This window comes from Sinohyriopsis cumingii, unplaced genomic scaffold, assembly GCF_028554795.1.
Source record: "Sinohyriopsis cumingii isolate HCF-2022 unplaced genomic scaffold, ASM2855479v2 utg000873l, whole genome shotgun sequence".
Classification (NCBI taxonomy): Eukaryota; Metazoa; Mollusca; class Bivalvia; order Unionida; family Unionidae; genus Sinohyriopsis; species Sinohyriopsis cumingii.
Genome location: NW_028315938.1, coordinates 2,662,026 through 2,680,851, shown reverse-complemented (window position 1 = coordinate 2,680,851; position 18,826 = coordinate 2,662,026). Strand labels below are relative to the sequence as shown.

Sequence of the window (18,826 nt, the reverse complement as noted above, 5' to 3'; positions counted from 1 at the left end):
TGATTTGTCAGATCTTTGCATTCCTTGTGAAGAATACAAGGATGTGAATATTATTGGTATTATTTGTCAGATCTTTGCATTCCTTGTGAAGAATACAAGGATGTGAATATTATTGGTATTATTTGTCAGATCTTTGCATTCTTTGTGAAGAATACAAGGATGTGATTGTTAGTGGTATGATTTGTCAGATCTTTGCATTCCTTGTGAAGAATACAAGGATGTGATAATAATAATAATAGATTTTAAAAAATTGTATTCTTTGTAAGTTCTTTGTATTCCTTGAAGATTACAATGATGTAATTATTATTGGTATGATTTGTCAGATCTTTGCATTCTTTCTTACAGAAGTACTTAGATGACCATGATATTTCTGTGAGAGAAATGCTGAGTAGCTGTTTAAAGAAGATGCAAGAGGGGAAGTACAGTTGTACTGGTAGGTGTATAAAAGAAATAATACCACTAAATGATAAAAAAATAACACCAACACATAGAATGTGTGACTGATTTTGCTTGATTGCTTCATCAGATTGAATTCAAACTGAATTGCATATCATTGTTTATGTCATGAAACATGTTCTGTTTCTAAGTGATCAATGTTATAAAGAACATGACATAAACAAGAGGACATAACATTATATAAACAACATGACATAAACAAGATGACAACATAGCTTAAATTTGTACTACACATAATTGTTTTAATCTTTTTCTTGTTGTTTTAATCCTTAATGAATAATTGACATGGAAAAATGCATATACAGAATAGACAAATGATATTTTATTACATAAAATACATAAAACTGGATCTTAAAGATACATATATCTCTATTGATAACTATTTCAAAAATTTATGAATAAATAGAGATACACAGTTTTATCAATATTTTATTATGTATAGTGCATATATTTTAAAATACTATATTATAACTAGATATATTAATGATGAAAATTCAATATTTCTTCAGAACTCTAATTATGTAATAAAGATTATGATACTAATGTACAGGCTGTTTACTGTGACAGTAGAATACCCTGATTAGCAGACAGCCAAATGTCCTGATTTGCAATGCAGGCTATATACTGTGTAAGCCTGATGCCCTGATTGGCAGATAGCCTGATGCCCTGATTTGCAGTGCAGGCTATATACTGTGTAAGCATGATGCCCTGATTAGCAGACAGCCCAATTCCCTGATTTGCAATGCAGGCTATATACTGTGTAAGTATGATGCCCTGATTAGCAGACAGCTCAATGCCCTGATTTGCAATGCAGGTTATATACTGTGTCAGTACAATACCCTGATTTACAGACAGGCCAATGCCCTGATTTGCAATGCAGGCTATATACTGTGTAAGCATGATGCCCTGATTGGCAGACAGCCTAATTCCCTGATTTGCAGTGCAGGCTATAAACTGTGTAAGCATGATGCCCTGATTGGCAGACAGCCCAATGCCCTGATTTGCAGTGCAGGCTATATACTGTGTAAGCATGATGCCCTGATTAGCAGACAGCTAAATGTCCTGATTTGCAATGCAGGCTATATACTGTGTAAGCATGATGCCCTGATTGGCAGATAGCCTGATGCCCTGATTTGCAGTGCAGGCTATATACTGTGTAAGCATGATGCCCTGATTGGCAGACAGCCCAATGCCCTGATTTGCAGTCTGTCTGCTGTGCTGGACCGAGGTCTTGATTTGCAGACTGTTTACTATGTCAGTCTGAAGCCCTGATTATCAAACTATTCACAATGTCAGTCTTATGTCCTGTTTAGCAGACTATTCATCATATAAATCTGAAAAGCAGAGAGCCCAATGCCCTGATTTGCACTCTGTCTTCTGTGCTGGACTGATGCCTTGATTTGCCAACTGTTTACTGTGTCAGTCTGATGCCCTGATTTGCAGTCTGTCCACTGTTACAGTACTAGGCTGATGACTTGATTTGTAGACTTTTTACTGTGTCAATCTGATGCCATAATTTGCAGTCTGTCTACTGTACTAGGCTGATGCCTTGATTTGTAGACTTTCTACTGTGTCAGTTTGATGCCCTGATTTGCAGTCTGTCTTCTGTGTTGGACTGATGCCTTGATTTGTAGACTTTTTACTGTGTCAATCTGATGCCCTGATTTGCAGTTTGTCTTCTGTGTTGGACTGATGCCTTGATTTGTAGACTTTTTACTGTGTCAGTTTGATGCCCTGATTTGCAGTCTGTCTTCTGTACTAGACTGATGCCTTGATTTGTAGACTTTTTACTGTGTCGATCTGATGCCCTGATTTGCAGTCTGTCTACTGTACTAGGCTGATGCCTTGATTTGTAGACTTTCTACTGTGTCGATCTGATGCCCTGATTTGCAGTCTGTCTACTGTACTAGGCTGATGCCAAGATTTGCAGTCTGTCTGCTGTACTAGGCTGATGCCCTGATTTGCAGTTTACTGTGTCAGTCTAATGCCCTGATTTGCAGATGGTTTACCTTATCAGTTGTATACCCTGATTTGCAGATGGTTTACCTTGTCAGTTGTATGCCCTGATTTGCAGAATGTTTACTGTACTGGACTGATAGTTTTATTTGCAGATTGTGCCCTTATTTGCAGTCTGTTTCCTGTGCCAATCTCATGTGCTGATTTGCAGACTATCAACTGTGCCAGTCTGATGCTCTGATCTGCAGACTGTGTACTGTGTGAGTCTGATGCCCTGATTTTTGGACTGGTTACTGTGACAGTATGATGCCCTGATTTTTGGATTGGTTGCTGTGACAGTCTGATGCCCTGATTTTCGGATTGGTTACTGTGACAGTTTGATGTCCTGATTTTTGGATTGGTTACTGTGACAATCTGATGCCCTGATTTTTGGATTGGTTACTGTGACAGTCTGATGCCCTGAATTTTGGATTTTTTATTATGTCAGTCCGATGACCTGATTTTTGGATTGGTTACTGTGTCAGTCTGATGCCTTGATTAACAGACTATTTACTGTGCCAGTCTGGTTGGATGTAATGCTTTATTATTCACCTCTCTGTAATAATTGCATTGTTTCTGTATGGTTTATCCAACAACATTCATAATCCTTTTATATTTAACCTCAAGACAAATTGTACTGCCTCACAGAGACAATGCATACTAAATCCTTATCAAAATATAAAGGGCATTTGACATGTATCCTGAATTCTAAAGCTTATTTCAAAATCAAATTTCGTTAAGAATAAGAACACTAGTGTAAATATAAGTTACATTTACAAAACCAAGACTGTAAAGTTGCATTTTGTTACTGCCAGATGAACTTTGATTAATTGAAATTACAATTTTGAGAGACGAATGTTACATGTGCTTGTACTGAATCAGATCTTCTGTTGTTGCTGTCTTTCATAAGTGTTTGGTAGAGAAATCTAAAAAACAAGAGTACCAATGTCTTCAGTTGTTGCTGTCTTTCGTAAGTGTTTGATAGAGAAATCTAAAAAACAAGAGTACCAATGTTTTCAGTTGCTGCTGTCTTTCATAGGTGTTTGATAGAGAAATCTTAAAAACAAGAGTACCAATGTTTTCAGTTGTTGCTGTCTTTTGTAAGTGTTTGATAGAGAAATCTAAAAGACAAGAGTACTAGTGTTTTCAGTTGTTGCTGTCTTTCATTAGTATTTGATAGAGAAATCTAAAAGACAAGAGTACCAATGTTTTCAGTTGTTGCTGTCTTTCATTAGTGTTTGTTAGAGAAATCTAAAAGACAAGAGTACTAGTGTTTTCAGTTGTTGCTGTCTTTCATTAGTGTTTGATAGAGAAATCTAAAAGACAAGAGTACTAGTGTTTTCAGCTGTTGCTGTCTTTCATTAGTGTTTGATAGAGAAATCTAAAAGACAAGAGTACTAGTGTTTTCAGTTGTTGCTGTCTTTCATTAGTGTTTGATAGAGAAATCTAAAAGACAGGAGTACTAGTGTTTTCAGTTGTTGCTGTCTTTCATTAGTGTTTGATAGAGAAATCTAAAAGACAAGAGTACTAGTGTTTTCAGTTGTTGCTGTCTTTTGTTTTATTTTTCAATAGAGAAATCTAAAAAACAAGAGTACCAATGTTTTCAGTTGTTGCTGTTTTTCGTAAGTGTTTGATAGAGAAATCTAAAAAACAAGAGTACCAATGTTTTCAGTTGTTGCTGTGTTTCATTAGTGTTTGATAGAGAAATCTAAAAGAGAAGAGTACTAGTGTTTTCATTAGTGTTTGATAGAGAAATCTAAAAGACAAGAGTACTAGTGTTTTCAGTTGTTGCTCTCTTTCATTAGTGTTTGATAGAGAAATCTAAAAGACAAGAGTACTAGTGTTTTCAGTTGTTGCTGTCTTTCATTAGTGTTTGATTGAGAAATCTAAAAAACAAGAGTACCAATGTTTTCAGTTGTTGCTGTTTTTCGTAAGTGTTTGATAGAGAAATCTAAAAAACAAGAGTACCAATGTTTTCAGTTGTTGCTGTCTTTCATTAGTGTTTGATAGAGAAATCTAAAAGAGAAGAGTACTAGTGTTTTCATTAGTGTTTGATAGAGAAATCTAAAAGACAAGAGTACTAGTGTTTTCAGTTGTTGCTGTCTTTCATTAGTGTTTGATAGAGAAATCTAAAAGACAAGAGTACTAGTGTTTTCAGTTGTTGCTGTCTTTCATTAGTGTTTGATTGAGAAATCTAAAAAACAAGAGTACCAATGTTTTCAGTTGTTGCTGTTTTTCGTAAGTGTTTGATAGAGAAACCTAAAAGACAAGAGTACCAATGTTTTCAGTTGTTGCTGTTTTTCGTAAGTGTTTGATAGAGAAATCTAAAAGACAAGAGTAACAATGTTTCAGATCAAGCTCGTGGTGTGAACCCCAACTCATGGCTCTGCTACACCTGTGGATTGAGGAACCTAAAAGATCTGGTCTACCTGTACAGAAGGGACATACCTCAGGATCATTTGACAGGTATTGTTACTTGAATCAGACAACTTATTCTGCTTTAAGCAGGAAAGACATACCCAAGGAACATTTGCATTTTTATTTCCATGTTCTCATCACAACATTATAACCTCATTGATGTCACAATGATTGGATAACATGTCATCACTAATAGCAATGCAAGTAATACTTTTTTTTATAGTAAATCTTCTCGAAGTGTTATTTTCTGTTACAGTCATTCTTAATGAAGATCTAATATATTCTTTGTACATGACACTGCCAGGTAATTATTACTCAGCTTGAATCAGACTGGCCAACATGTAGAGAAAAGACTTACCCTAGGATTCGGACCAGGTAATTATCACTTGGTGTGAATTATATTGGCTACATATACAAAACACACATATCCCCGGTTTAGGACTAGGTAATTATCACTAATTGTCAGATTAGGACCAAGTAATTATCACTAGTTGTTGGATTAGAACCAGGTAATTATCACTAGTTGTTGGATTAGGACCAGGTAATAATCACTAGTTGTTGGATTAGGACCAGGTAATTATTGCTATTTGTTTGATTAGGATCAGGTAATTATCACTACTTGTTTTTTTAGAACCAGGTAATTATCACTATTTGTTGGATTAGGACCAGGTAAATAACACTAGTTGTTGGTTTAGGACCAGGTAATTATTGCTATTTGTTGGATTAGGATCAGATAATTATCACTAGTTCTTTTTTTAGAACCAGGTAATTATCACTAGTTGTTGGAGTAGGACCTGGTAATTCTCACTAGTTGTTGTATTAGGACCAGGTAATTATTGCTGTTTGTTGGATTAGGATCAAGTAATTATCACTAGTTGCTTTTTTAGAACCAGGTAATTAACACTAGCTGTTGGATTAGGACCAGGTAATTATCACTAGTTGGTGGATTAGCACCAGGTAATTATTGCTATTTGTTGGATTAGGATCACATAATTATCACTAGTTCTTTTTTTAGAACCAGGTAAATATCACTAGTTGTTGGATTAGGACCAGATGATTATTGATATTTGTTGGATTTTAACCATGGTAGTTATCACTAGTTGTTGGATTAGGATCAGGTAATTATCACTAGTTGTTGGATTAGGACCAGGTAATTCTCACTAGTTGTTGGAGTAGAACCAGGTAATTATTGCTATTTTTTGGATAAGGATCAGGTAATTATCACTAGCTCTTTTTTTAGAACCAGGTAAATATCACTAGTTGTTGGATTAGGATCAGGTAATTATCACTAGTTGTTGGATTAGGACCAGCTAATTATCACTAGTTGTCAACAAGTCCAAAAAGTGCAAGTTTTATCTATATCGCTAGAACGGCTTGGAATATTTTCAAGTGGTTTGCTGTGGCATGTTCAGCTGGTGGAGCACTATCAGAGAATGTGTGCATCGCCAAGAACAACTCATCTGTTGTTGTCAAAATGGCAGAAAATCGGTTTGGTTGCCATATAAAGAGGGTAATCGACAACTAGTGATAATTACCTGGTCCTAATCCAACAACTAGTGATAATTATCTGGTCCTAATTCAACAATTAGTAATAATTACCTTGAGTGAAAAAGCCCTCCAACCGAAGTGTACAAGGTGAAGGACAATTTTCGCACAATGATGTGAACATAAACACATCGCAGAGCTGGTCACATCAATACCTCAATAGCAAGTGTGTTACTTTGGGTCTTTGTAGACAAGTAGTTAGTACCAATGGATCTATCATGGGTGCTTACCTTTTTGAATAAAACACTGTTTCAACTGATCTTGAACACTTAATTGGTTCACCCCTCATATGAAAACTGCTTCCTTCTCGCACTCACAGTTGCAGGGAGAATTATCGAGAAACCTGCTTTATCAGTTGACTTGAACCATTTGATATGATGGGGCTGTATAGCTCATGACAGCCCCTGCTATCATTACCAAAAAATACTCTCTTTCATGAGGAATCAGACATTTTTAGTAAAATCCCTGTCTATTCTGGACACTTATCTCAAATTTGTCTATAGGACCATGTGTGAGTTCTCAAGTGGTATTTAAAAAGTACCAGGCCAGTGCATCATGGAAGATCCTTCTCACCCATGCGACAGAGAAATCTAGCTGTTTTGCTAACCTTACTTTTATTATCTCAGTCTAGTCATCTCAGACCAGTCGTCTCAATCAAGGTGTCCACGCACTCAGAACTACTTTTTAAAAAAAAGAAACCCTTGTTTTCTTCTGCTCTGCCTGATGTAGTTGTACTAAGATCAAACAACATCAACAACAGCATCAAATATATAACAAAAACATAGTAATTTAAGGTAAATCCATCTTTGGGAACACACCATAAAAAAAACATTTAGAGAGAGACAAAGACACAAAAGCATACAATGTCAAGTTTTTTTGGTATTATGCTAGTTCGTTCCACACATCATGGTCAGTTTTATCCTATATGCAGGCCTAGCTCAGTACATTTCCTTGTCTTGGTCCAAACCCCAACATAGATTCTATATCTCTCTTACCCCTCAAAGAGGGAAATGATGACATATCAGCACAGACATTGATCTTCTGGATAAAATAGATTATTCATTCTGTATGTTGGGAAATAATCCCAAATCAAATGAATTTGCTATGGATTTCAGCTCACAAAGTTAGTAGCGTCTGTCATTATTCATGCCATGGAGTGTCTGACATTATTCATGCCATGGAGTGGCTGACATTATTCATGCCATGGAGTGGCTGACATTATTTATGCCATGGAGTGGCTGACATTATTCATGCCATGAAGTGTCTGACATTATTTATGCCATGAAGTGTCTGACATTATTCATGCCATGGAGTGTCTGACATTATTCATGCCATGGAGTGGCTGACATTATTCATGCCATGGAGTGGCTGACATTATTCATGCCATGGAGTGTAGGTCAAAGCTCCCTTTCTCCAGCCTTTAGCTCAGAGATCTTTCATCCCAAAAGGACCAGCTTGACATGGTAGGACATACAGCCATGGCACAACAGGTTACCTTCCAAGGTCATTCAACAGCTTCATGAGATCATGGCTTTACAACTATGCTGGATTTGCTGCTGGATTTGAGGAAGGGAAACATTTTATCTTTTGAAGCTGCTTCTCAACAGATAGAGTGTATTGTCCATTCAGGTTATCTGGAAGCTGTCTTGCATACCTTAGGGAACCAGAGATGGCCTCTTTGGGGTAATGGGTGTAATTCTCCATCTCTTATCCATTCTCCTTAGGTATTTTTATTGGGTAACATATTTGTAGAAGAAACAATTTTTTTTTTAGTAAAATATGTTTGTGCAGTAATATTTATCAGATTATAATACACATATGCCTCCCCCCTAGCCTCCCTGCAGTTGCATTCATATGGAGAGTCAGTCTCCCACTCCTGTAGTAAATGAAGTATTCATGGAATTTGGCACCTGTATAAAAGGGATATCATTATCTAACTGCAGCCTTTGTGGGCAGGTAACTTTTAGTTTTTAGCTAAAGTGTTTTAGCCAGGATTTGTGAGGTTCTCCTTAGTTATTATGATCAGGTACCATACTTGAAAAAGAAATGCAAAACTGCAGGTATCAGTGATACTGTGTGCAACTACAAAATCCACAAAGCTGCAAACTACAGATTAAGACATGATACGAAAATTTGCTCTTCATTTTGGCAGTCCCACTGAGTGAATGTTCAGGCCAGAGAGTCTGACTGCATGGGATTTGAATTCGACTTTCCTGGCTCTAGTCAGCAGGTATTCCAGCCATCTCTGCCATCTACCACCATCCCTGATTTCTGGCCAGCTAGTCCACCTATCCATCCAAACTTCTTGTTAGTAGCAAAAGGTTGATTATTTTAAGGACTTGTGCAATGATTCCATTATATACAGTATGTTACAAGTCGTCCATCTGGTTTACCACACAGCTAGCCATCCCCATGTTCACTTGTGAAATGTTAATTATGGTATCATAGTACCAATTGTATTTCAAAGTTCTCGGTGTGAACATTTGATGAAATTTACATACCTTGTACCATACATAAGCAGACATGTCACACACTGTCATGGAGAGCAAGTTTAGATTGTCATTTTGACAAGGACGTAATCATATACTCCACAACACCTAATAGAAATAACTCTGCCATAACAAGACCAGGATAGGAGTTATCCTGTCCTGTCACCTGCCACATCTTTCATGAACTGCATTCTCTCCCATTTCTTCCAACTTGGAATTAATGTGAACTGGGACAACTCAGTCTCACTTTCTTCCAGCATAACATCCATCTTGCTATAGAAATTTGACTTCCCTCAGCATTGTTCATCTCTCTGCAGTGAACATTGCATGGATTATCAATTTCTCATTTATTTCCATTAGGAATAGGATTTCTGCAGGAGGGTTTTGCAACTCCTTTCTTTTCTCATTAGGACTACATACCTGCTCCACCTTGGTCCCCTCCTCATGCAACCACTGCAGATTACCCTTCTCTGGCCCATTGGTGTCCCTTCTCAGGATTTTAGCATAATTTGGTTGTTGACCTTGACAAGATCAAACAATTATTCCATTGGTGGCAGAAGTGAGAATAGCTTGTTGCAGGGATGCCAATAGAAAATCCCAACCAGAAATTACTGTATGTGCAAACACCAGTTTGTATTTTTGGGGACCTACTTGTTGTCCAACCTCATCTTGGTTTGTAGAAGTTGGGGACCAGATCTGATCTGGATCTTTACATCAACCATCTGAAAATGAAGGTGAGAATGCCATTTGTGTCTGGAATGAGCAGCTTTATGGGAGGGTAACCCTTATAATGTCAGGTAACTCTGAGATGGTGATCTGCCTCTTAAATAGGTGGGGTTGAGGCCAAATCACCCCTTTACTTCCAGGTCTAAGACTTAATACACTGATGCTTCCAGCAATGGATTATGATCCAGATCAGATATATTCCCTGTAGGCTCATCATCTAGAGATTAGATACATTCCCTGTAGGCTCATTGTCTACAGATCAGATACATTCCATATAGGCTCATTGTGTACATTCCTGTAGGCTCATTGCCTCAAAATCAGATACATTCCCTGTAGGCTCATCATCTAGAGATCAGATACATTTCCTGTAGGCTCATTGTCTACAGATCAGATACATTCCCTGTAGGCTCATTTTATAGAGATCAGATACATTCCCTATAGGCTCATTGGCCACATTACTGTACACTCATTGTGTAGAAATCAGATACATTCCCTGTAGGCTCATTGTCTCGAGATCAGATACATTCCTATAGCCTCATTGTCTACAGGTCAGTAACATTCCCTGTATTCTCACTGTATAGAGATCAGATACATTCACTATAGGCTCATTGTCAATGGATCAGATACATTCCCTGTAGGCTTGTTGTCTACATCTCAGATACATTCCCCATATGCTCATCATCTACAGATCAGATACATTCCCTGTAGACTCATTGTCTAGAGATCAGATACATTCCCTATAGGCTCATTGCCCTGCAGATCAGATACATTCCCTGTAGGCTCATTGTATAGAGATCAGAGACATTTTCTATAGGCTCTTTGTCTCGAGATTAGAAACATTCCCTATAGGCTCATTGTCTCTAGATCAGATACATTCCCTATAGGCTCTTGTCTACAGATCAGATACAATCCCTGTAGGCTCATTGTCTACAAATCAGAGACATTCCCTGTAGGCTGATTGTATACAGATCAGAGACATTCCCTGTAGGCTCATTGTCTTGAGATCAGATACATTCCCTATAGGCTCATCGTCTACTGATCAGATACATTTCCTGTAGGCTTATTGTTTGCAAATCAGATACATTTCCTGTAGGGTTATTGTCTACAGATCAGATACATTTTCTGTAGGCTCATTGTTTGCAAATCAGATACATTCCCTTTAGGGTCAGTGTCTACAGATCAGATACATTCCCTGTAGGGTCATTGTCTACAGATCAGAGACATTCCCTGTAGGCATATTGTGTAGAGATCAGATACATTTCCTAATGGCTCATTGTCTATGAATCAGATACATTTCCTGTAGGCTAATGGTCTTACGATCAGATACATTCCCTATAGGCTCATTGTCTTACAGATCAGGTACATTCCCAGTAGGCTTGTTGTCTACATAACAGATACACTCCCCATAGGCTCATTTCCTACAGATCAGATACATTCTGTGTAGGTTCATTGTCTAGAGATCAGATTCATTCCCTGTATGCTCATCATCTACAGATCAGATACATTCCCTGTAGGCTCATTGTCTACAGATCAGATAAATTCCCTATAGGCTCTTTGTCTACAGATCAGATACATTTCCTATAGGCTCCTTAATAATAATAATTATTATATTAATGAGGACTTTGTATAGCACCTAATCTTTAGAAGCTCTAAGCGCTTTGCAACATTTGACAACATTTTAAAAACATGTATAATGATATGATTACAAAAATAAAAATAAACACAATGAAATTAGAAAACAGGAAACATACTTAAAATATTTAAGGTAAAGAAACATTATTAGGTCTTTACATCTGTTCTTGCAGTCAAAATAGGTTTGCATTATCTATAGATCAGATACATTCCTTGTAGGCTTATCATGCACAGATCATATATATACATATATATTCCCTATAGCCTCATTGACTACAGGCCAGATACATTCCCTGTATGCTCATCATCTACAGATCAGGTACATTCCCTGTTGGCTTGTTGTCTATATAACAGATACATTCCCCATAGGCTCATTGTCTACAGATCAGATAGATTCCATGTAGGCTCATTGTCTCGAGATCAGATACATTCCTTATTGGTTCATTGTCTACAGATCAGATATATTCTCTATAGGCTCATTGTCTAGAGATCAGATAGTTTCCCTATAGGCTCATTGTCTACAGATCAGATACATTTCCCTATCGGCTCTTTGTCTATGGATCAGATACATGGATTGTGGTGTATTCAATAAACCTGTTGATCTTGGAATAAAGAGGTCAAAGGTCACTGTCATTGAAAGCAGTAAAAATGTTTCTACACAACAGTATTAGTTCCACATCACAGACCTAGTTAAAACTTTGTGGATAGCTTACATTTGGGGTAAGAAAGAAACCCATCAATTTCTATCGTTAAAACGACTATGGTCGGGGTTAGCTTGTCTTACATTCATACATGTACAAAAGGGACATATCACAGGATCAACGGCCAGGTACTTATTACCAGCTGTGAGTCCTAACTCTCTGTTTTATCATTGCCTACATATATGGAAGTCATGTCCAGGAACCTGCTACCTTATATTGCTGGCAGTCAGTCTGGCTAACATACATAGAAGAACTATTCTATTGGTAACATATGAAGCAGACAGCCAGATGGTGTTTAAACTGAAAAGTCTCTTATTATGAGAATAAAGCCCAATAGTTGTGTTAGTCATATGTTTTGATAACACTGTATCTCTTGCTATCAGTAAATATTCTCTTGGACCATTCTTCAGGTTGGTACATGTAATGTCACCACCAAAATAGGAAAATGAGAGTGCATAACTTCCATTGTCTGGACAGGTTATGGAATCAGTGCAAAATAATTCCATATTGGCGTAATCTAATGTCTTTTAGCTTCTCCATTCATAGATAGACATGAATGATGCTTTTTATCCTTCTTTCACTTACCTAGCACATACTTACTCAGCCCTTCACTCAGTGGTCATGGTCAAAGTTATAAAAACATTGTGTTAATGTTTTGGTTGAATTGATATGAATCATAGACAGTTCTTGGTGCATGTTCACTCCCCCCATGAACTTAAAGTCTTTTTCATAGTTACAGAAAATTTGTTTTACAATTGTGTTCAGTCTTTTTTCATTGCATATATTTCCCAAGCCCCATGATTGATTTTCTTCATACTTTTGATTAATGAGTATAAAGGTTAGACATTTAATTCACCAGGGCTTTTTCCATGGGTTAAGGTAAAAGATTTTACATGAATGCTGTTTTTATGGTCTCATCTTGTAGCCCCAGGGCAATAGACCTTTAGAAAGTTGACTTTTGGCCCAGGGCAATAGACCTTTAGAAAGTTGACTTTTTGCCTAGGGCATTAGACCTTCAGAATGTTGACTTTTGACTTGAGGCAATAGACTTTTAGAAATTATGTTTTATGGTTTTTCAGAATTTTCCATATTTTGTTGAAGAGAAAACTAAAAAGCAAGAAACAAGAGTAGGTAGAGTTCAGATAGGCTCCATCTAATATGGTAGTCTAAGAAAGGAACATTTGATATAGTTTATATGTTTATATACCCCACCAAGTAAATTTGAAGCGCTTTGTTACAGTTTAACTATTTTGCTTTTATCTTGATTGATATGTGGTAATTAATCAGTACATCGTTCTTTTTTTCTAAAATGTCCATTCTTTGACATTACATAGAATTACCTACATTATGTCAATATTATATGTTGTTGTCTATGTGTTGTTGTCTATGTGTTGTTGTCTATGTGTTGTTGTCTATATGTTGTTGTCTATGTGTTGTTGTCTATATGTTGTTGTCTATGTGTTGTTGTCTATATGTTGTTGTGTATGTGTTGTCTATGTGTTGTTGTCTATGTGTTGTTGTCTATATGTTGTTGTCTATGTGTTGTTGTCTATGTGCTGTTGTCTATATGTTGTTGTCTATATGTTGTTGTCTATGTACAGGTGAAGTGACTGCCAGGCCAGATTGTCACTGGGGAAAGAACTGTAGAACTCAGAAGAACAAACTTCACCATGCAGCGTGAGTACATTTTCAGAGGCACATAACAAGCCAAAAATTCATAAAAATATTTGAAGTAATGACTGACTTTTTACTAAAATGTAATTTATTGGCAATTATAGTTCCATCACAATGAAAACTTTGAAAATTTGTTAGAATTTTCTGTAGGATCAAGCAGCCATAGTTGAAAATGTAATGCTGTTATGTTAGGAGTCTATGGTCTTAAAATAAGTAACAGAAAAGACAACAAGCTTTTTAAAATTTAACAAAAAAATATATTTCCCTAGAATATAAAGTGAAAATGAGAAAAATGAGCTTATATTATTGCAAATTAAATCCCAAAGTAATCCAAGAATTACAGACAGAAGACCTAATAATTTAAATTCTCAAATAAAACTCAGTACAAGCCCAGAATAAATCTGAAAATTGAAGGTGATGACATGTTTGTGATAGCTGACAGAGTGTTGATGTGTCAACAGTCTTTTGTTGAATCAGTAATATTATTCCAGGTTTGAATTCAGTATAAATTCCAGTGAATGTCTGTATTCAAGAACTGTATCAGATCACTTATGTATTTCCAGAGAAAATAATCCCTGGAAATCAAGAATTTGAACAAAAAAAGATTCCAGCCCAAAACTACTGATCACAACATATAATATACAACTTGAAAGTGCTAGATGTTAAAGCACAAGTGAGCAAGTCCATACAGTTATAAGATTATATAGTTCTCTACTTGACCTCAGGTCACAATATGGATTTTCTAACCTAACCCCACCCCCAAAACATTACCTAATGAAAAATAATCTTCTAGAATGATCCTGATGTTTACAAAACAGTAATCTGGATGATGTGTAATTCACTTAGGAAATTCCAAAACCATGACACAAATAAACATTTACTTCTTCTATTAATAAAAATACTGATTTTAAACCCATAAAAATAGAGAATAATTTAGCTATGTATTAGTTGTTTAAAATGAATAAATAAAAGAGTCAGTCAGGTCAAGCAGAAATGAACTCAGTTTTGGACAAGGTCAAGTCCAACATAAAATGTTACATTACAATTGGATGTATTGAAATAAAAATAAAATAAAAAAAACTAATAATTAAATTAATTATACATAGCAGTTATTACCAGTAACAATTACACAGTAAACTTTAATTACAAAGTCATTCATTATAAAACAAATATTTGGATTATGACGGAAAATTAATTGGATAGATTCTTCATAACGAGGTGGATATTCAGATTCTGATTCTGTGAGCCAATTCCCAAAAACAAAATGTATGTTTCCTCTATATGTTGTCCTTTACAATGTAATTTATTGAGTTCTTACTTTATATGTTGTCCTTTACAATGTTATTGAGTTTATACTTTTGCTACAAATTTGTCTTAGGGTTGTGAATAACATTTTATTTTATAAACCCATCTTTTTTCAGGCCATATTATGTGGTAATCCTATATGTTCATTTGTCTGTCCATTAGGTTTTCCTTTTCAGCATGACAACATAAGTTTTGGAGTACTTACCTTTACTAAGCCTTTTGAATAGCATGCACATGGGGTAAGGATAAAGCCATTCAGTTTTGGGGTAAAATGTCAAAGGTCAAGGTCACTGTGGCTGAAAGAAGAAAATGGTTTACACACAATAACAGTTCTGCATCACATCACATATATCACTTTCCTGGACCAAGCGTTGTGGATAGCGTTTACTTACTATAAGAAAGATGACATTTAATTTCAGATCCAAAGTCAAAGGTTAAGGTTACTGTTACTCGTAAAGGAAAATGGATTCCACTCAAAACAATGAGTTTGGTGTCAGCTCAGGCCAGCTACTGTGGTGTGTTGTTGGGTTAATCACTTTACTCCAATTGTCTAGGTGTTAAATATTGTACCTGTGTTGCTGAACCATTAAGTCAAACCAAAACAACACCGACCAAACCATGTGGACAGCTTGCACTTGGGTATGGTTGAAGCCTATTAATTAATTTTTGTGTCAAAAGGTTAAAGGTCAGGTTCACTGTGATAGAAAGAAGAATGGTTTTCCCAATGTAGCATCAGATCTATATCACATACATGGACCAAAAGTTTCTGAATAGTTGGGACATGGTGTATGCAATAAACCTAATGATCTTGAGGTAAATGGTCTAACATCACTAATTAAAAGCAGCATAAATGTTTCTGCACAATAGTATTAGTTCCACATCACATACCTAGATATAACCTTGCCCTTGGGGGTAGGAAAGAAACCCATCAATGTCTATGGCCAAATGGACTATGGTCAGAGTTAACTTTTACTGAAAAAAATTCATTTTAAATAATTCTAGTTCTAGACAACATACCTTGACCAAAGTTTGTGGAGGCAGTGATGATATGGAGGAGGCTTTTTGTTTTGGGGTCAAATGGTCATTGGGTAAGGTCATTGTAGATCAGAGATATGTTTAGGTTAACAAAGTAGTTAATAGATTATGGTCAAGTAGAACTGTACAAAGTGTGTAAAAAGACAGGCATCATTCCTCAGTGTTAGGTAGAACTGTACAAAGTGTGTAAAAAGACAGGCATCATTCCTCAGTGTCAGGTAGAACTGTACAAAGTGTGTAAAAAGACAGGCATCATTCCTCAGTGTCAGGTAGAACTGTACAAAGTGTGTAAAAAGACAGGCATCATTCCTCAGTGTCAGGTAGAACTGTACAACATGTGTAAATAGACAGGCATCATTCCTCACTGTCAGGTAGAACTGTACAATGTATGTAAAAAGACAGGCAACATTCCTCATTGTAAAGAAGATTTTAACATCATGTGTAAAACAGGTAGAATTCCACAGTATTAGACAAATTTTACACTATGTAAATTGGGTAGCACACTTTCAGGTAAATATTTATATACTTTTGTACAACAGGTACCTCTAAACAGCATCATGTAGATCTCTACACATTGAGTAAAATAGGTATCATTATACACAGTTAGGTACATGTATATTTTTACAAAATTGGTAGCTTTATACATAACACACTTATCGTTTCCATAGTGACTAGGAAAAAATAATCACTAGCATAATGATTTTATAGGCTGAGAAACATCCTAGTCTTAGCACAGATCTGTTCATTTAATATTCAGAAAATCTTTTCATGTCCTAAAACACCTTATTAATTCTTCAGAGAGTATTTTCCATGATGCTGTAATACATGAACCTGCTTTCCATATGGAAAAAAGTGCTTATGGATTAAAGTTGCAACTTTATTCCATATGGAATTTTCATTTGCTGTGAAGTACTTATGGAATTTTTATGGAATAAATTGTATGATTCCATAAGTTTTTCAGTCCATATCTCTTTCATACAGTTTCCTGAAGTATTCCATATGAATCTATGAGAAATTGCTGTACGGGTTATCAGAAACTTCCAGTGTCTGATTTTGACATTTTATTGTTGTTGTTTTGGGTTTAACACCATTTCTCAGCACAACATAGGCTATACATGGCGGCCAGTATAGCTGGTGGAGGATGAACCCATGGAAATTCCCAGCAAGAACCACCCACCCACGGGAAGTTACTGGCAGCTTTCTCACTTACCCTGATTGGCCAAGCCTGAGACTTGAACCCATACAGACAGAGATGAGATGGCAGTGATTAGTTAAGGTGAGTGCTTTAGACCAGTTAGCCACTTAGGGCCCCCTGGACGTTTTATAGTTGGTCATAAATTGGTCCTGTTGGACTTGTCTGATGTTGGTCATAAATTGGTCCTGTTGGATGTGTCTGATGTTGGTCATAAATTGGTCCTGTTGGATGTGTCTGATGTTGATCATAAATTGGTCCTGTTGGATGTGTCTGATGTTGGTCATAAATTGGTCCTGTTGGACATGTCTGATGTTGGTCATAAATTGGTCCTGTTGGACGTGTCTGATGTTGGTCATAAATTGGTCCTGTTGGATGTGTCTGATGTTAATCATAAATTGGTCCTGTTGGATATGTCTGATGTGTCTGATAATTTACAAAGGTCTGGTATTAGCGGTTTGATGATCAACCATAATAATTCTAAACAAACTATTTACTAGATTAGAATTTTCCATAATGGATTATAAATGATTGAAATTTTACTTTTTTACACCTTCAGACATAATGTTGATACAGTGCAACGAATATTTTTATTTGATCAGTTTTAAACTGTGCAATGAATAGGTTTATTTGATACACATGTGAAATGCATGTTTATTTTGATCAATCATACAATGTGTCCATTGCTTATTTTCATTGGATCAATCATACACTGTGTTGCAATGTATACATTGATTGAATCAGTCATACACTATTTTGAAAATATACTCTATTGGTAACTGATCACCAGTATCAGCCAATCAGGGCATTTGTAAGATAATCTAATGACAAATTCCCAAATTTTACTCTTTTGCAAGTGAAATTATGCCCCCTTGAAAACCAAGTAGACTTAATAAAAAGCCAATGATTTGCATGAATATCTGCCTGCACAATTTATCCTCATCATACAACAGATAAAATAGATGGAATCTCCATGAAAAGTATGTCATCACATCATTAGGTATATCATAACATCATTAGGTATATCATCACATCATTAGGTATATCATCACATCATTAGATTATAATAATCTCCATGAAAGGTATATCAATCACATCATTAGGTATATCATCACATAAAGTATATCATCACATCATTAGGTACATCATCACATCATGAAAGGTACATCATCACATCATGAATGGTTTATCAATAACATCATTAGGTTATAATAATCTCCATGAAAGGTGTATCAATAACATCATTAGGTATATCATCACATCGTTAGGTTATAATATCATTCAGTACATTCATTTACAATAAACTAGCTTCGTACTGTTCAGAACAAACCTATCAAAAAAGTCAGATACCAATTATGTCTGTAAACTGTTCCAATTTCAGGACAGAAAAGAACATTGTCAGGTATGGGAAAGGGACATTATTCATGACAAATATAAATAATATTTTTACCTATAAAAATTTATAGTTGATTGTTTCAGATGAACTAATCATTTATCTTAAACTTTAAGCTAATTTATAAATATAGATGGACAAATACATACATACTTATATAGATACACACACACACACACACACACACACATACTTTAAAAGTATTTTAATTTGAATATTTGTTAGTTTCTAAGCAGTTGGAAAATAATTTTGTAATCTTTGATTA

At 35.8% G+C, this 18,826-nt stretch overlaps 1 protein-coding gene across 2 annotated transcripts in view; it reads left to right on the top strand.

Annotated features, from left to right (window-relative positions):
* Positions 1 to 18,826, top strand: part of LOC149773168 (E3 ubiquitin-protein ligase CHFR-like) — a 102,432-nt gene that overhangs the window by 80,655 nt on the left and 2,951 nt on the right. For both annotated transcript variants that reach the window (XM_089946724.1, XM_089946723.1), the window contains 3 exons: positions 346 to 433; positions 4,804 to 4,917; positions 13,564 to 13,639. In XM_089946724.1, coding sequence (XP_089802850.1) covers positions 346 to 433; positions 4,804 to 4,917; positions 13,564 to 13,639 — 278 coding nt within the window. The remainder of the gene's footprint in view (positions 1 to 345; positions 434 to 4,803; positions 4,918 to 13,563; positions 13,640 to 18,826) is intronic.